Below are 20,796 nucleotides of genomic sequence, written 5' to 3' on the forward strand. Positions count from 1 at the left end.
GGCGCCCTGTGACTTCTGGCTTTTCCCAGAACTAAAATCACCTTTGAAAGGAAAGAGATTTTGGACCATCAGTGAGATACAGGAAAATACAATGGGACAGCTGATGGCAATTCCAACAAAGGCTTTTACAGAGTGTTTTGAATAGTGGAAGAGACCCTGGGGGAACTGTGTGAGGTCCCAAAATGTCTACTGTAAAGGGGACTGAGGCATCATTGTCCTAAGTACAATGATGTTTCTTCTATCTTCTTCAATGAATGTCTTTATTTTTCATATTACATGTCCACATACTTTCCGGACAGATCTCATATGTATATCTTCATTGGAGTACTATCAATCTGTCGTAAGATCTGATTTTAATATAAATTCTTGGAGGTTTTATTTTTGGTAAATCTTTTAAGGGTTAAAGAAGACAGCTGGTATGTCTTCTGTTGGTTTTTTAACCCTAAAATACTATACTTGTAAAAACTTCAGTGTCTAAACTAAGTATCTGCAATAACTCCAAACTTAGAAATAAAAGAAACTCTAGCATCTTTTTTAACAATAAACAAAACTTTGAGTATCAGATTTTGCTGAAAACAGTTTAGAAAAGCTGAATATCATCCTGAAATACTTTGATTTTTTTTCTTTTTAAGTTGAAGGAAAGGAGTGGATGGATTGCCTGACCATGCCTATGAAATAGATCTCTTTTGTCTGGTAGCTGAGAAGAGCAGGAAACAAGAGTCAAAAATAATAAAGAAACAGAAAAGAGGTGCTGGATAGCAGTATAGCATTTGGATGTGGTGAGATGGAGTGGCAAAGATCAGTAATAGTAATGGATGATAAGCACCAGAAAGGACAGCAGAGGTGAGGGGACCCAGCAACAAAATGACAGAAAGGAATATAGCTCCACAGAGTGGAAAGAAATGGGGGGTAGGGTGAGAGAGTGCAAATCACCAGCTACTTCTAAGCATGTGGTTCTGAAGTCAGTCACTTGGCCTTGACTAATTCAATAAGACTGACTGTACATGAAGCAATGTATGTCAATCCATCTGGTTCAACAGTTAGTGGTTGGAAGGTGTGCAGTCTGTATACTCTAAGTTTTTCAGACCATGTATCACATAATTTCTATCCATAAAGAAGTGAGGTTTAATTGAGTTATTCAATGAGTAATTGTGTAATTTAATACTGTTCAACACTTTGAAAAAATATTTTAGATTATTTGTTTAAGATGAAAATGGATTTTTAAATCCAGAATGCCTAATGGCCCACTAGTTAAAGGTGACACACCTTTTTTTTAAATACCTAAATGTCTTGTATACTATTATTGTCTATTAAAAATTATTTGGTTTCTATATATAGCTAACTGCTTTGTTATAAAGCTCATTTAAGTCAACTATTGTGCTTTAATTTAAAAGAATGGAAAATTGTACCACAATTTTGCTTATCATTCTTTGACAAATCAAAATCAGTTAATTTGCTACCAGTGAGGTGTCAGATGACTCACTTGCTCAAAGTTTCAGTGCTAAGTTAAAGACAACTTAGAGACAGCAGTGTTGTGCTGCTTTCTTGGATATTGTACTGTTTCCTGTTTTTTGAGAACAGTTCATTTTTGTAGTATAGAAACAATAAAGATAATAGATATAATTTTTGCTGTAGAGAAAAATATCACAGTAAAGACAGATCATTGAAGTAAAGCATTTGTTGTATGTTTCCATTTCTTTAAATTTTTAAAAAATATTTATTTATTTTTAGAGAGAGGAGAAGAGAGGGAGAGAGGGAGAAAAATATCGATGTGAGTAAAAACCATCTATGAAAGAGGGTTGCCTCTTTCATGCACTCTGATTGGGGACCAAACCTGCACCAGCCACTCTTTTTGCTTTGCAGGACGATGCCCAACCAACTGAGCCACACTGGTCTGGACTGTTCCCATTCTTTATAGAACATTCGATATTTATTTTAAGTATAGTCTAGGTTGATACTGTACTTAGAGTTGATTTGCTCAGAGGTTAGAGAGGTACTAATAAGACTAAGATTGTGGATTTGGGCCCTTGTAATGTCCTTTAATAGCTATTATTGAATGACCACAATTAGTACCCAACAGTGTAACTGCTAAGGGCTGTGGGATATGGGTAATATTCCCATCTACTATTAATCATAGTGCCAGCATATGTGATCTGGCATAAGAAAGCAGCTGGAAAGATACTATATGTGGTTCAACAGACAAACCACCTCTATCTAAAAAACAATTCAGAACTGAAATCCAAGGTAATAAAGGAGTGTGAGTGATACCCTTTTAATGTACAAAGCATAATTCAGTTTTGTGTGCCTTTTTTTAGGGCATGGAACAAACTAGAATTGTGACCAAGATTATATTTCAAGGTGAGGCATTTAAAAAATTTGAAAAATTTGATAAACTGATGGGTGAGCTGCTCTCTTGATTTGAATTTCCCTATTCTTCTTCATGTCATTGTTTTTGTCTATACTATACGAGGTCTGTCCAGAAGGTATATAACCATATAATATGAAAAATGGAGACATTTGTTGTTGAAAAACATACAAGATACAAGAAACATTGTACATAGGACAATGGCACCTCTATCTCCTTCAAAGTAGGCACCTTGGGACCTCACACAGTTCTCCCAATCACCATCAGCTGCCTCATCATATTTTCCTGAATCTCATCAATGTTCTGAACTCTCTTCCCTTTCAAAGGTGACTTTAGTTTTGGGAAAAGCCAGAAGGCAGAGGACACCAAATCTGGGCTGTAGTGGGGCTGAGTCACCTGGGTGATTTGATGTTTTACCAGAAAACTCTGCACGAGATGTGATACATGAGTGGGCATGTTGCTGTGATGAAGCTGCCAATCACCAGTTGTCCATAGCTGCAGCCTTCTGAATCATTCAAATAGTTTCCATGGAGGAATGTTCAAGCTTAACACATTTGATGCAGATTCATTGCTCTGCTCGCTCACACATTTTGAATGCAACAGCCACACAGTACACACGCTCACTCAACGGTGCCTATTGCCCCCAATGAATAGTACAGTGAAGTCATCATTGTTCTTGCATGCACATTCCAGTCCACTCTCCTTGGCTGCCAGGTTACATTGATGTTGTGCGAACTGTTCTCAATATGTTAACAATAGCTGGACTTTTTCCAGACAGACTATATATATGCCAGACTAGTAGAACATTGGAATGGATTCTAAAATGCACAGCAAGGGAATGACATCCTGTAGTATTAGGGCACTGTCCTTCAAGATTTGATATTTCCTCTGAACCAGCAGTCATTATATAATACCATGTCCCCAACAGCTAAACTACATGGATCCAGGAGCCAACAGGTGAAAGAAGGGACCACTCTCACCAGTGTTTCTGATTTGCTTGGGGAATTTGTGTTTTCTATCCCCGTAAGCTTCCTTATGTGTTGCAGGGGTGGAGGTCCTGGTTTCTGTGGTGATCCTCTACCAGAGGACCATTAAAGATTCCACTAAGCTAAAAGTATAGTTTTCATCTGGTCATTTTTGGCGTCCTATGCCAGCAGTCTATTAGACAAGGGAAGGAGTTACTATATTGGCAAAGGTGATTAACCTTAATTTAATGAGAAGCTACATTAACCCTTACTATGTATCATTAGAAGCTATCATAAGGTAAATAGAAAGGAGTATGTCTGTAATTCAAGGGATTGTCCGTTTGCTTTCATAACTGGCAATCACCATAAACAGGTGACTGAAGTAGCCATATTCTGACAGGTGAATGACAGCCAGAGGTTCAATGCCCCCAGGGACGAAGGACTCAGTGACTCCACTTGGCAACAACACAAACCAGTAGATGGCGAGGGGAAGTTGAAATAAGAGGTAGAGGAATGTAATAATGAATATCACTTGTAAACTCTGAAGTAATTGCAGCAGGGGATACCCTAGCTTGTCCCATTAACTCTAACATAATACATTTTTAGAAAAAGAAATTTTGACCAGCCATCGCCGAGAAAAATCAATGACGGGACTGAGAGAACTTAACAGGGGACTGGGTGGATTTCCATGGTACGAGGGGGAGACCAAATGTATTTCTCTACCTTTCAGGAAAAGAGACTGGAAGTACCAGTGAATTAACACCCCAGTGCAGCTCTCAATCAATACTTATGAAAATTTCTGTATTAATATCTCAGCATCCTTGCTCCTTTGGCGGAACAACACCAAGAATTTCCCCAGAAGGTTTAAATTCTGGTTACTCCTTGGTATTTGGCTTCATCACACTAATCTTTCTTTGCCCTCTTCCTTTGTCTCACTTACTCCCCTTCCAGTGTTTTCTCCACTTAGAAGATAAACTACTGTTACTTGAATCCTTGCCTCAAGGTCTGCTTCTTGGGAAAATCTAAGATAAGACTTGAGTGGAAACTCTTAGTATTTATCTCACTTAATCCCTATTTCAGGATTATCAAACTAGTCCAAGATCATTCAGCTAATAAATGTGGCTGGTGAACTTTGAACCCAGGTCTCTCCAACTTTAGAATCCATGCTCATTCCACTACCCCAGGTTTCTATTCATTCAACCTGGTTGTTATTTGATGAGTAAGTTATATTTTTCCAGCATTGAATATATTTGGCTTTATTTCATCTTCTGATTGAGGACACCATATTTTTGACCCAAAATGAAGTTTGTGGTCTCAAGGCTTATTCCTAAATTGGAGACATGTTATTCAAGGTACCTAGGGACTGATTTTGGCCAGATGGTTCCTGTCAAGGATTACTGGGCCAAATTTATACCAGAGACCATAACTTATATGATTCAAAGAACAAAGGCAAGGGCATAACTCAAGAGAAACTAAGAATAAAAGCCCTAAAGTGAGAAAATAAAAGTGGAGGTGAAGCCCCTCTATTACTAAACTATATTATTCTTGGCTTTCCAAAACTGACCCTTCAAAATCTTTCTAAGAAAAGAAATAAAGACAAATCTTTAAAGCAATTGTGTCAACTTTCTTTAAGAAAACAACTTTAGCACCTGAGAAAAAAAGCTGAGGTGGGGAGAATACAAAATATATTTTCTTCATCATTTTAGAAAAGATTGTATGAATTATATGTGGTTATAGCACTGGAAGTTTTTGCATATATTTCAATCTCTGTGATGGGTATAGCCAAGTCTCTCTGAGCTTTATAATTAAAGATGACCCAACAAGCAGAGATTAGACAGTGTTCACCCAGGTGATTTGGCTTGTAGATTGACACACTTAAAGAGTCTCACTTTTTTCAGAGTTGCTTGTATCTACATTATCTGGTATACAACTTAGAGGGTAGACATTCAACTTATGAAGACCTGTATTATTTCCTTGATTTTAGCAAATTAACCCTTTTCACTTGAGATGATCCCATTTCCCCCAAATCATTCAAAGATATTAGTACCTAAAAGTCATAGCTTACTGCCATACTTTAATGTTATACAAGTTAGCATACCTTATTTCTGAAAATATAATATTTAACTTTTAAAATAATATTACATTCCATATGATTTCACTCATGTGGAATCTAATGAACAAACTGAACTAGGAAGCAAAACAGAGACAGACTCATAGGCGGAGAACACATGACAGCTAGTAGAGGGGAGGTTAGTGGGTAGAGGGATTGAGCAAAAAAAGAAAAAGGACTGATGGGCATTGACAACAGGGTGGTGATTGCTGGGGGGAGGGTCATATAAGGGGGCTAAATGGTAATGGGAAAATACAATAAAGATTATATATTTTTAAAATTAAAAAAGAAAAGATTTACCCTCACAGCTAATTGGATATTTATGCTTATTCTCTAGCAGCCCTCTGGGGTTTACGCAGGTTAGACTGCAGGGTACTTGAGGACTTGTCTACAATTTTGTATCTTTAATGCCTAACTTGGGGCCTGCCACAAAGCTTCTGGCCAACAAAAGAATGTTGATTTTTACATATAGAAACTTTGCTGTCATGGGCCTCAGATGCAATTTTGATAATGAATTTGATGTAACACAGGAGCTGTAATCTATAACCCCCCAATTTCATGCTTTTTAGTTTGAAACAGTCTGTATTCATAGATCTCATAATAAATAGATGTTCTAAATTTGAATACATACATTTATTCTAATAAAATCTCATTCTTATCTTTTATTTACCTTGGTTACATGTAAAATTTTATTTGGAAAAGTTTCCTCTAAATAAAAGAAAAAGTGTTTGAAAAAAAAATAATATTACATTCCAGCCATCTGTTTTAGACTCTGTCTGAAGGGTTAATCTAGCACCTGAGACTCTGGACGCTACTGGATGACTCAGCCACCTCTTTTGAGGAGCAGTAATTATCTTTCTGGGGCCTGTTACAGGGAGATCAAGAAAGTTCTCCCCTGGCATCATACCTCTGGTAAGTGCAGAGATCAAATGAGAAACGAGTTCAATACTTTTTACGCTTTATTACACTTGTAGTGGGTCCTTTAAAACATGTTTAGATCGTTGATAGGATCGGTAATTTTCTGAAATATGAAACTAACAAAACAGTATTGATTGACTGTTTAGTAAGTATCTATGTGATAAGTGTCATATAGGCACATTAGTTCACTTATTCCTCATGAACGTGCCATGAAAGTATCTCAGAAATTAAGGAAATAAGATGTTTCAAGGTGGAAGAAATAGGGAGTGATATTGCATGCTGTTTTCAAGTAAATCAACAATGTTGTATTGAATTTATGTCTCAACTTTCTCACCAAAATATAAAGTTTCATATAGTACTGGAAAACTAAAGCTCACATAGGTTAACTCACCTTCCAATATCATAAAACTACGTAAGTCTACAAACCATTTCTGTTTAATGCAAAAACCTATACTTGTTTTCTATGATCTCATTGCTGGTTCCACTGCTATATCCTTATTTACATACTACCTTTAAACCATAGTAGAAAAAGAAAAATATAAATAGATATAAACCTTAAGATATCTAGATATCTAGGTACATCAAGTACTTAGTTCATTAATATTTTCACTTCTTTTGATAACTATCCATTGGCACGTGACTTTAAATCTAAATTTTTTTTTAAATGTCCAGCTGCTTGTCCATCCACACTCAGGAACAGCCACTTAAGAGGTTTGTGTTAAAAAGCTCTCATTGCTTTTCCCCTGCCTGTTGGCTCCATGTCCAAGCTTGGCACCTCATCAGAGTACAAGCTCGCAAAGCTCTTTTCCTCAGTCCTGTGGAACAGCTGTCAGCAGCAGCTGGGAGACCAAAGCTCTTTTTTCGTCTTTCTCCCCAGATGTTCTCTTTTCAGGAACCTAGAAGCCACCTCCTCAATAAGACCATGCTTTCCATGACTGATCTTCACCACTCAGATCAAATGTTTGAAAAGAGCTAAAAGTGCCACTTAATATGGTAATGTTTAATACAATAATACAATACTACTTTGAACACATTTGTTCCTTTTTTCACTCATTCACTCAACTAGTATTTGTTAGCCAACTTATATGTGCTACCTAGGCCATGGAGACACAACAGTAAGCGAAAACCAGTCACTATTTTTATGGAATTTAGAGAAGAATACATATACATAGTTTAAATAATCATACAAATATATGTAAAGTTACAACTATGAAAACTCAGTGCAGGAAAAGCAAAAAATGCTATTAGAAGATATGGTAAGAAGAAATGAACTAGTCTTTGAGGTTGATGAAAGGCTTTCCCACAGAAGTCACATTGGAGCAGAGATAGGAAGATAAGTTGTTATCATCTAGGTGAAGGAGGAAGAAAACATTTCATACTTCTGCCAAGATGGAGGCGTAGGTAGACACATTTCACCTTCTCACACAACCATAGAAGGATCACAACTAATCTCAAAATTAAAAACAACCAGTACTGCCAGAAAATCAAACTGTATGGAGGTCCAACAACCAAGGATTTAAAGAATAAATATTCATCCAGACAGGCAGGAAGGGTGGGGGGGACGAAGTGCGGTGGCAAGACACCAGAGGCAGTGGCTGGCAGGAAGCGTGATCCCACATTCACATGTGGCAGATAAAACCTGGGAGGGATGCCTGGGGACAGCCCAGGGTTCCAGTGCCAGGAAATAATGCCTCATAACTTCTGGCTGTAAAAACCAGTGGGGTTTGGAGCAGTGGAAGAAACTGCTGGTCTTTCAGAGGAGTATGTTTAAAGATCCCTAATAGTCCTAGAACATACACAAACTCACCCACTCTGGGATTCAGTATCAGGGCAGCAGCCGGAACGGTGCCAGTTGCACATGGGAAGTGCGGGGAGTAATTGGAAATGGGGTGGGAGCCGAACAAGCAGCATTGTTCCCTCTCCAACCCCTCCTCCACGCACAGAGCCACAAAGCAATGAAGAGGGTTATCCCACTCTGGCAAATACCTAAGGCTCTGTCTGTTACAATATAAGAGGTGCACCAAGACAGGGGGTCAAAATAGCTCAACCTAATAACAGAAACAAACACAGGGAGGCTGCCAAATTGAGGAGACAAAGAAATATGACCCAAATGAAAGAATAGAACAAAACTCCAGAAAAAGAACTAAGTGAAATGGAGATTGCCAAACTATTGGATGCGGAGTTCAAAACACTGGTGATAATGATCCTCAGACAGCTCACTGAGTACAGCAAAAGAATAGGGAAGAAATGAAAGCAACACTACGTGAAATAAAGAAAAATCCCCAGGGAAACAACAGTGAAGGGAAGGAAGCTTGGGTTCAAATCAACAATTTGGAACATAAGGAAGAAATAAACAGTCAACCACTACAGAATGAAGAAACAAGAATTCAAGAAAACAAGGCAAGAATAAGGAGACTCTGGGACATCTCCAAATGTGTCAGCATCTGAATTATAGGGATGCCAGAAGGAAAAGAGGAAGAGCAAGAAATTGAAAACTTATTTGAAAAAATAATGAAAGAAAACTTCCCTAATTTGGCAAAGGAAAGAGACATTCAAGTCCAGGAAGCACCGAGTCCCAAACAATCATAAGGAGGACCACACCAAGACACATCATAATTAAAATGCCAAAGGTTAAAGATAAAGAGAATCTTAAAAGCAGCAAGAGAAAAGCAGACAGTTACCTACAAAGGAGTTCCCATAAGACTATCAGTTGATTTCTCCAAAGAAACTTTACAGGTAAGAAAGGACTGGCAAAAATTATTCAAAGTGATGAAAAGCAAGGACTTACAACGAAGATTACTCTATCCAGCAAAGTATCATTTAGAATAGAAGGGCCGATAAAGTGCTTCCCAGACAAGGTAAAGCTAAGGGGTTCATTATCATCAAGCCCTTATTATATGAAATGCTAAATGGGTTTATCCAAGAAAAAGAAGAAGATCAAAACTATGAACAGTAAAATGACAACAAACTCACAACTATCAACAACTGAACCTACAAAAACAAAAACAAAGCAAACAGATAGAACAGGAACCGAATCATAGAAATGGAGATCACATGGAGGGTTGTCAGCAGGGAGGGGGATGGAGGAGAATGGGATTAAGAAGCATAACTTGTACGTATGAAATAGGGGGATGATAAGAATAGTATAGGAAGTGGAGAGGCCAAAGAACTTATATGCATGACCCATGGACATGAACTACTGGGGGACTGCCAGAGGGAATGGGAGGTAATGCATGAAGTGGGGCAAAGGGGAAAATATTGGGACAAATGTAATAGCATAATCAATAAAATATACTTTAAAATATAAAAAGAAAACATTTCAGAGAATGGAAAAAGCATGTGCAAAGATCCTGTGGTAGAAAGGATCTTGGCATGGCAAGAAAATGTAACGTGTGGAAAGCAGAATTCTAGGGTTGTATGGTATCAGAAGACATTGCAGAGGTGGGTAATCCAGATCTATGTAAGTCTTATAGGTCAGGCTAAATTTTTGTATATATTTATGGAAAAGGGCAATTCATGGAAGGTTTTTAAGCCATATTTGTGAAATGATAAAATTCAGTTTTGAAATTGGATTTGGGTTTGAAAAGTCTCTGGCTGCAGTCTGGAGAATACTGCAAATGGGAGTCAGCATATATATATAGGAGGAAAACCAGAAGTCATTGCAGTAGTCACAGGGAGTCGATGGTTTGGACTAAGGCAAAGTGGTGTAATGGATAGAAGATATTAGGGATTAAAATTAATGAGACTTAGAAATGGATTGGATATAATAGGACAGAATGAGGGAGGTGTTTATGTTGTCTTCTAGGTCTCTGGCTCGTACAATTGCATGGAAGTATCATTTACCAAAATAGGGAATAGTGGAAGAGGATCAGATTGGCGGGCAATATCCTAAGTTTAGTTTGGGTCATGTTAGGTTTGCACTGCCTTCGTGATCTCCAGGTGAATAACTCAAGCATTCATATGAGGTTGGCACCCATAGATATATGGGTCTGTAGTTCTAGGAGAGATTAAATTAGAGATATGAATTTCAGTGTCCATAGAAAGTAAATGAAGCCACAAGCATTGATGACTTCACTTGAAAAAAAAGTCTTTGATTGAACTCTAAAGATGTTTTGTATTTGATGGCCAGATCGAAGCCGATGAACTTGCAAAGAAAAATGAGAAATAGGAACAGAAAAGGAAGAAGAAAATTGGATGAATACCTCAGGGGAGTGTGTCTCAAGGTACAGGAAGTGGACAATGGTACTGTATGCTGTTAAGGAGGTCACTAAGATTGTATTCCTCACCTATACGTAACTATCTGAGAAAAAGAACTTCGTCTCAAACTTCATAGCCTAACTTTTATCTTACAATTAACACCAAGCACAATGCCTTACCTGGAGAAAAAAAAAATTAACACATTTATTGAAAGAATAACAAACACAACTTGGTGAACTGAACAAAAGAAAAGACCCACACAGCACACAAAATAATGAAGTCAAAAGTAGCTTAGTACACGTAGAGAAGGAAAAGTGTGCATATATCTAAAACAGGACTATATTTAGTAAAAGCATAATAGAAACAAAAGCAGAACAGAAATAAATATCTACAGCTTAGAATGGACTGGCCATGAATCAAAACATCATGTTGTCATCATAAAAGAAAATGAGCAGTGTAAAATGAATGGACTGTTTACTCGCACTGATTATGCTCATTGGAGTCAGTGTGCAGTTATGACCTACTTAGCTAAGGAAGACTAGAAAAATATTGGGAAATATTTAAAAATATGCAACAAGATGAAAGTTTGGAAAATAAAAAACTTTATAACGCATGACAGTATAATTGACTAAAATATTATTCTGTCTTAAACATTTACATGAAAGGACAGTATGGTGTCATAGGAATAATCTTGAGATTAATATTTTCTCCACATGCCTTGGTTTAATATGAAACTGATTACCCTTTTTAAATCAACTCACATTGTTAGCCTCTACTATTGCTAGGGATAATGAATACAAGTATATTTTACCTACTGCTTTGGAAATACATTTACTTGCCCTAAGTAAAGTCTTCTATACCCTGTTCCAATGATTCTAGGAGAACATGTAAATTCTACTTTTACCAACTTTTATACTTTATAGTTTTCTCTAGTAATCCTATAGAAAAATGTATGGCCCATACAACTGTTTTTGCATTTGTCACTCTTAAGTCAGAACTTCATATCTTCCTCCTTGCTGTTTCTTCCTTGTCACCTACTTTTAATTCATTATCTTAATATAGTTAGTACTATTAAAAGCTGACTGAAATTCTGAAACAGTAAAGAGGTATAAATAAATAAGCAAATAGATGAACAAATTACTAAGATCATCCATAAGATTAAATACTTCTGTTATCTCTCCTATTTAAAAAAAAAAAAAAAAGCCCAATATATTTTAGTTTGTCTTCATCTGACCCATGTATTTTCCCAAACAGTTCATTTCAGTTGCTAAGGTGAGAAATGGAGTTTTGAGGAATAATTTGGGGGTAAAAGACACAATGAAACAGCTGATATATGTGAAATAGATGGAAAGGTGGAGATTTTTAAGGCCTTTTGATGGTGGTCTAGGATTCCTATTGCAGTATCTGAAAAATGCAAATCAATAACTTGAGTTAATTTGAAATTACTTTTATTGCTGTCCTGGGTTCCTCTGACTATACCACCATCCTAACCATGTTGAATCATAAATCACATGGATCATGTCTTTTTAAGCAGATTGTATAGACTTGCTAGACAATAATTGTCAGAAAGCATCGCACTCAGTGTAAGGGGTAATCATACTGTACCTTGCATGGAGAATGGAGAATGGCAAAGGAGAGACAAAGTCATTCCAGGAGAAAAAACTACATAAATAAAAGGCCTGTATCTGATAATAACCAATAAATAAAAGTTAAAGGTATGAAATAACTGTGTCTCAAAGACAAACAAGGAGACTGACAGCTGGAGCAGAGAATTTCTTGTATATTCCAGGAAATAAGCCAGGATAAGACAGTGTGCGTGAAACAGCAGCAGAAGGCTGGGAGAATGAAAACAGTATCTTAAAAATGGTAAAATAATAGTAAAATGAACTGAAGTTGTTGGAATGGGTGCAAGAGAAAGGATGGTCCTATGAGAACTTTGGAGGAAGAATCAGCTGGACAGGAAGACACTCTAAGAACAGGAAAAGAAGCAGCTTAACGTGGAAAGCATACTCAAGTTTCCACCATCAGAGTGTTGAAGAATAATGACACTCCTAAGAGAAAAGACACCATGCGTGGAAGATAGGGGAAGAGTGGAAAGAAAAATTAGTTGAAGACATCATATTAGACTTCTAGTGATACAGTGGGACATTCAAGAAATATGGGCAACTGGATATACAATGTTGGGGTAAAAAGGCAAGTGCTCAGAGCTAGAATGCAGAGCTAGAAATAATCTGTATGGAGGTTATAAGGAAAACCATGTGAACACAAGAGCAATAAAAATGGTGTGTTTTTTTTTTACTTTAAAACGTTTTTGTCTTTTTAAAATGAAGTTGTTTTGTTACAAAAAATTTGGAAACTATAGAGAACTACCCAAATAAAAACTAAAATTGTTTGCAATCCTACCGTACAAATATAAAAACTACAAACTCTCCAGTATATATCCTTTCAATATTTGTCTTTATACATACATTTTTAATGCTATATGCACAGTAGCATGGCTCAATACTTCTCAGTTGTATCCCACTGTCCAATAAATGTTCATCCTCTGGGATATAGGAGTTCTCTTATCCTGCAAGTTTGGGGAATCAGCATTCTAGATCCCTCCCCTGGAGGTAAACGCTATACATTAGTATATCAGAAATCCTGCAAAGCTGAACCGTTAAAAGACTGCACATAATGGATAACTAACAGTCTTAGGTTTCTCACAAACACCTGCTAACATTCCCCTGAACTGCTCCCCTTTTGGAAGGTGGATGTGTATTTGTCAGGAGCTTGAACTTTGAAAGGGGACAAACCTAGGTTTAGAGTCTGCCTCCCAGCTTTGTTCTTTTCTTACTACTTCACTCTCCACAAAGGGGTGTGTGAGTGCTTACCTCACAGGCTGGTGGGAGGTCTGAAAGAGATAACATAAATGAAGCATTTGGCGTGTCTGGTATGCAGTTCACTCTAAAAACTGGACCTGCAGTTTCCCTTTAACTATAAACCATAACTATTTGTCATTAAATATTTTTAATCAACTTTTTTAATGGCTCCACATTAGTCAATCCTATGGATAACCCATACTTGATTTGTCTAATTCCATACTGTGGGAAGTTTATTTCCATTTTTTCCTTTCACAAATAATGCTTTCATGAACATTCTTACATATAAAACTTTGTCAACAGTTCTGATTAATTATTTATGATTGATTCCTGGAAATGGAGTTGCTGGATAAAGGGGCATAAATATTTTTAAGGTGTTTTGATACAGCTTATAAAATGCCCTCCAGAAAGCTTGTATCACATTGCATTTCTTCTATGGGCTGACCAGCCACCCCATGTTTTACTCTTTCTGTCAGGATAACACTAGAGATTGGTTCCTACATAGAGCAAAAAGAAAGAAAAATCTTACTATACTTATGCTTGCTCTCAGTATAGAAAAGAGGAAGAACTTTATTATAAGAAGTAACGATTTGAAAGATAGACAACCCACTTCTATGCTAACTTCCCAGGCCTCTAGTTGGGCTGAACAGAACAAGCTTGGAGGTGGAAGTCTTATAGAGCGACACCTAAAGGAACATATAACTGCAATGGTAATAGGTTAAGATAAGCAGATAATACAAATGGATTAAAACTGTATGAAAACAATAGGGAAAACAAACGTGTTTAGAAGTTTGGGAACTCATCAAAATGACCAGTTGCTTGCTTAAGTCATACTAGAAAAGATCTAGTTGCTTAATTTGTTACTTTGCCAATAATGAGCATTAAAGAGTTAACTACCTAATTCTCAATGACTTAAGTGTATATTTACATGCAAGGGTACAGGAGTATTGAGGGTATTCCACTCTAGAAATCAGTCATAAGGAATTAACCAAAGATGTTGAAAAGTTTTATATATAAGTGAAATAACAACAATATATTGGGGTCTTTGAAAGTCGGGTCTATATCTCATTCATCTTGGAGTCTCCATTACATATATGATAGGAACATAACAGGTAAATCACATAGAAACTTCGTGTATGAGATTCTCACAACCCTCTATTTACAGGTAGGACCCTTGTTCCTTAAGAAAAAGGGGAAGTTACAGTCAGTCAATTTAGATAGTAAAATCACTGATAGTGTATTTCTAAGATGAGTCAAGAATGTTTGGGGACTCTCTGCAACAGCATAGCTGGACTGCAAGAGCATTGTGCTAAGTGAAATAAGCCAGTCGGAGAAAGACAAGTACCTTATAATTTCACTCATACGTGGAATCTAATGAACAAAGTGAACTAAAAAGCAAAATAGTGACAGACTCACAGAGAGCAGGCTGACTGCCTGTCAGTGGGAAGGGGACTGGGGTGGTGGAGGGATTGAGCAAAAAAGAAAAATAAGAAAGCTCATGGACACTGACAACAATGTGGTGATTGTAGGGAGGGCGGGGGAGGTGGAAGGAGGTAAAGGAGCATATACAGAGAGGGGATAAATGGTGATGGACAAAAACTTGACTGGGGGTGGCGAACACAAAATACAGTGGACAGATGCTGTGTTATAGAATTGTGCACCTGAAACCTGTGTAATTTTGTCAACCAGTGTCACCCCAATAAATTCAGTGAAAAGGAAAAAAGAATTGTTGGGGACTAACAATATCTCCTTTAGTTATATGTAATATAGTTATTCACAGATACCAGGGAAAGATACTTTCTAATGATATATTTAGCAAAGAATCAAACCGACTTTCTACATAATGCCACAAAATGTCATCAGATGACTCAAAAAGAACATTTCATGCTTTAAATGATTTTTCCTATATTTAAAAACTGTTAATTAGATAATAAAAGTGAATTACCTTATTCATAATTTTAAAAGTTACTCCTATCTCAACTTTTACTAAGGTTCTGAGTTAGTTACATGAATTAATCAGTTTTGCTGTCTTTTTTGATAATTAGTTGGAGAACTGCCAAATCCCCCATCATGGGTCAAGAAGGATGAATTTTTAAGTGACTAGGCAATTATTGTAAATAGAACTAAATTCCAAAAATTCACATTTTCCTAGTATATCAGGAAAGCTATGAGTTAGTAGAATAATCATGAGGCTTGTGTCTTGTATTCATGAACTAAAAAATAAGTAAGTAAACAATGCTCTATTTATTTACCTGTGTCTTATACAATATTGTAAGTTCTTTTTGTAAGATGTATTTACCTCCATGGATAAAAGTTTCTATTAAACTTTTAAAATAATTACAGAATTATAGATAATATAGCATTTAAAGGTTCTCACCTGAGTAAAGAAGGGTAAAAATGTGATAGGCAAGAAGACCAATGTAATGGTTGCTTGAAAAGTGGTTTTAAGGAATCTGAAGCAGAATGATCTATGCCATGCTGAAAAGTCCTAGGGAAGTAAAAATAACTATTTCAGAATATACAGTGAACATTAACTATGAAGACCATCAACACTTTTTATTTTTACTTAGTATCCAAAAGTACTGATTTTTTTTGTATTGTCCTAGGATGGACAATACACTCACATCATCCACTTGGATTTATGTTAATTAACAGGTGACTCAGAGGCCTCTGTATAATAGTCCTCACACTTGGAAAGGTTTTGACAATACTATTATCATTGAATTTTTAAAAAAATCTCACATTACAGAATTTGTCACAAATAAATGTATAAAGGATAGTACAATGAATACCACTTATCTCTCCCTCTTCAGCCTGGATCCAATATTAATCTTTTGTCACATTTGCTTCATTAATGTAAAAGTATTTAGCATAAAGGTGCCACTTTTTACTCTTTAAAGTGATTTATAAAACCTAAACAGTTAATTACAATTTTGTATTCTCCTAAAGTCCCTTAGAGAGTTTGTAAAGAAGAATTTAACTGCAAAAGATATGACTATAATTTCAAAATTAGAAACGTTTGGCCAGAATATCTGGTCTGCAACTATCTTTGGAGAAGTGACTGTTAACATTTTTCTAATTGGCCCAAATTCAGCAATAAATCTCGAAGTTAAAAAAAAGCATTTGTCACCTTTCGTAGATATAAATATATCTTTAAATATTCTTTAAAGATAAAGATAAATAAATCTTCAAAGATTTATCATATAAAACCTTTCATAGATAGTTTGGTTAATAAAAATTTTATGATAACAAGAGGCTGTATTTGCCTACATGGAGTAAAGAGTGATAATCAGACCATTTTAGAATTGGAATTGTTTGAAGTGGTTCTACTTCTCTTTATATAAAGAATAGGAGCAATAACATCTTTTAGATAATATGTAGACGGAATTCCATTTGAAAACCTGTCCTTTATTTTCATTTCATACCCTGCTTCTTGTATGCTTGCATTTTCTAAATTTGACCTCTCTCCTATTTGTCTTACCAAGTAAAACACCTTCTAATTAAATATACTTAGACATTTTTTAGGCTTTTAATTTATCATTTCTTTGAAGCCATTTTTTTCTCACTAATTTTCAGAATAGAACAAAATTCCTTAAGTAGGTTTCAAAATCAGGCTGTCATATATCCATTCCACGCATTCCATTGTGTGAACTAGATAGGTAAGCAGAAGCTAGGTCAGGATACCAGGATATATTTTCTAGGGAGCCCGGACTTTGTACCAGCAATGAGGATTCCCTAAAAAGCTTATAGCATAGGAGTGATGCCACCAATTTTACATTTTAGAAAAACCACTTGAGCACTAGTGAGGAGCACAGACTGGGGAGGATCAAGGCTGGAGGAAGGGAAATAATGAAGGTGATATCGTGGCAGAATAGGCAGAAGAGGACAAGGTCCTATGTTAATAAACAAAGGAGATGGTGAATAGGAGACAAATGTAAAAATAAATTAAATTAATAGAATTAATAATATCCAACTCTTAATGACACGTGGTTGGAGATAGCATGAGGAGAAAGCAGAAGGGAGAAGAGTTAAGGGAAAAGGAGATGCCTAAGATGACTCGTACGTATTTTACTTAAGTTTTAGATATGTTGAGGGAGCTGCAGAGTGTGGAGCACATCCAAAAAGAGGCATACAATAGGAAATTTGGATTTATTAATCTAGCATATACAAGAGACATCCAGGTTGAAGATATTGATGTGGAAGTTATTGACACAATGGTAAAACTATGGGAATTGGTGAATTCACCCCAAAAAAAGAGTGTGAAATGAAAAGATGGTCAAGGAAAGAACTCTGGAACACATCAATATTTAAAGGAGGAGGTGAGAAAAAGCACCACTCAAACAAAACAAAGAAGGAATAATCGGGGAAGTCAGCAAAGAACCAGGAGATGGTGGTATTAGGGAAGCCAAGGGAAGGGAAATGGCTCATAGTGTCAAAAGCTGCAGAGAGAATAAGGAAATGGAGAAACAAAATTAGAGTTAGTGATTGGTTATGCATGGATAACCTGGCCCATGTTGTTTGCTTAGCAAGATGAGGGCAATTGGAATGAAGCAATCATATTAAAAGTCTAAATGATGAGTGTATTGAGTAAATGGTAGGTTGTTTACTCAATACACTCATCATTTAGACTTTTAATATGGTAGGTGTAAAAATGGAGACAATGAGCACAAACTATGTCTTAGGAGGGAAAAACAGCAGTAAAGAAGGAATAAATTTTAGTACAAGAGGCTTGGGGTAAGAACCAGAAGATAGAAAGAATATTCTAACTTTGTGAGTAGGACATAAATGTGGTCAGAGCTCAGGTGAAAAGATTCACTTTGGTTTGGAAAAGAGATACACTGATCATCTATCAAAGAATATAGAGGTGAGTAGAGGTTGAGATAATTCATAGGAATGGAGATGAGAATGTAAAGGGCATTCATGACTGCTGGGTTTTCTCAGAGAAGTACAGGGGCAAGGCCTTCTGCTAACAAATAGTGGGAAGGGGGGATAGGAGAGGAATTGGCAAAAGTGGAGGATGGAAGAGGAAGCAACTCAGAGATTGGACAAAATGTAGTTGTTGAAAGGTACGGAAGGACAGCTCAGTGATTTTTTGCCAGCAGTGTTCCAGAGTGTAGGTAGAGAGGCCAAGAAAGAGAGGATGAAGAGAAGGAACATGCAACAATAAGGGACTAGCAAGAGGAGAGGTCTGGTATAACATGAGAGAAGATGCAGCAAGGGGTCTGGAAAGAAAGGTAGTCTCAAAGGAAGTGACAGGTTGGGGAAAGGAATGGGACAGGAGATGAGGGGCTTAGTGAGAGAGCAGGAGGGACTGCAAACTGCGGGATCACAGCCTCTGCTTACTTTTCTGCCTGCCTCTTTAGCCCTTTGCATAAATTCCCATGTGTCCAGTTATCTGGGAGCCACTTCATTTCTCTAAGAATAAATACTTTTCCTAGAACACTTCCTTTGTCACATTCAGCTAGTCCTGAAGGTTATTTCAAGGCAGTACATAGGCACATGCAAAAGCTCTGGAGCCAGACAGCGTGGGTTTGTTTCTTGAGTATACTTTTATTAGATGTGTAGTTTATTTTTCAATTTATTTAGCTACAGTTTTCTCATTTGTAAAATGGGGATGATAATAATATTCATCTCAAAATCTCAGTGGAATGATTGAGATAATGCATATAAAGGACTTAGCAAAATACCTTGTATATAATAAGGGCTCAACATATGTAAGGCATTATCAGTATGATAACAGTTGTAAATATTCCTTAAGGTCTATGACCATCTCAAAACTGACATGACTTTCTTAAAAGTTTAAATGGTTGCCTAGTTACAATTTTATCCTCAAGATTAGAAAAAATAATAGAGGATCTAATAATAACGGAATGGTTATTGGTGCCAAAATTTCTTAGACTACAAACCATTGGCAATATAATATTTCCCAGAACATTTCTGCCGGTACCTAACCTCTTTTACTTCACTAATGGTTTCTCAGTCATACTGGTAATACTAAGGTTATTTGGCTATAAGAAATGTTATGGCAGATGTTTATGGTCTCATAGGGGGTGGGATCTGTATGAGCATTTAATTCCACAGCAAGATCCCAAATTAGTTTCATTATTCTAGAGAGTATAACAGGGTGAAAATTGGCCCACAAGCCTCAATGGGGGAATGAAATGATGAGCTAGCTATTAGATAACCTCTAATGATGTTTTGGTATGCAGTTAAAAGAGAGGATGCTCTAAATAATTCATAGTGGAGAGTAAAACACAATTGTATAAGCTACAGAATTATATTTTCCACTAGACAAAAGAATTTTGATATAGCAAATTTAATACTCCTTTAAAAATAACTGACAGTGTATAGGTTGAAGCAGAATAAATTTATTCACATTCCCAAATTAGCATATTGTAAAGATGGCTTTGTTAAGGGAGAAAAATGATTTTGCCTTTGCCCTTCTTCCAACGTCAACTAACACATGCCCATTTCCTCTCATTAATATCATACTGCCTCTGGGCTCATCCCACCTCACCACTTGAGCGCCCTACCTCAGATTCAGTCTCTTGGTTCTCTGATCTACAAGTATACTATCTTCCTTCTTTTTTGCCTTAACAAGTCTGATTGATTCCTCGAGCTTACGTAGCCAGCTGCTAGAATGAAATAAATCCAATGCACATAAAAAGTGAGAATAACTGAGAATAAGCAAAAGAGCTGGTTGGGTTTTATGCTTCTCTTGTGCCACTCTGCTTTTGACTGCCCTCCTAGCAGAATTTTGTCTCAATATACTATGCTAATAAAATAAACCTCCAAGATGGAAACAAGGCAGCCCAAGGGTCAGGTCAGATGTCTTGCCTCATCTGTGCCTACCATAGTGCCAGAGCCATCAGAGGTGCTCAATAAATGAAAATACCAAGAAGAAGAATTAGATGGGAACTGAACTATTGAGAGAGCCCTGGGACAGTCATGATTACTGAGGACATGTGAGCCAAACTCAATCCACTTTACCATTTTACACATAATATTAAGTCCCTGCTTTGCTTTCATAAACTAGTGTTACCCCTGGGACTATAAGTAGTTGCCTAAATTTCATTAAGTGAGAGAAATCAAGGTACACTTGGAGTAAAATACAGTTCCCCACATTTCTCTTGCCTCTCCCTGCCCTGGCTTGTGTTTCTCATCATGAAAATAACTCTCTGAGGTTAGAAAAAGTTAGAAAATGACTAGCACAATGCTTGGTCTGTAGTCAGCCAGAGTAAAGGTCAACCATAGTAAATAAGTATGAATAAAGGTATTGTCAGCACCTGCTTAGTGGAAAAGAGGATGAATTTTGGGGGCCATCTGTGAAGAGCAATCTTAGCTGGTACCCAGCCAAGGGGCAGGCTGAGAATAGAACAT

At 36.7% G+C, this 20,796-nt stretch overlaps 1 protein-coding gene across 1 annotated transcript in view; it reads right to left on the bottom strand.

Moving 5' to 3' along the window:
* The window catches only part of KIAA0825 (KIAA0825 ortholog), a 386,482-nt gene that overhangs the window by 232,855 nt on the left and 132,831 nt on the right, over window positions 1-20,796 (bottom strand). Inside the window, exon 12 of the mRNA XM_054578604.1 lies at window positions 15,794-15,904. Within this exon, the coding sequence (XP_054434579.1) occupies window positions 15,794-15,904 (111 nt within the window). The remainder of the gene's footprint in view (window positions 1-15,793; window positions 15,905-20,796) is intronic.

This window comes from Pteronotus mesoamericanus, unplaced genomic scaffold (assembly GCF_021234165.1).
Source record: "Pteronotus mesoamericanus isolate MK-2021 breed Mesoamerican mustached bat unplaced genomic scaffold, CSHL_Meso_final contig_50, whole genome shotgun sequence".
Taxonomy (NCBI): domain Eukaryota; kingdom Metazoa; phylum Chordata; class Mammalia; order Chiroptera; family Mormoopidae; genus Pteronotus; species Pteronotus mesoamericanus.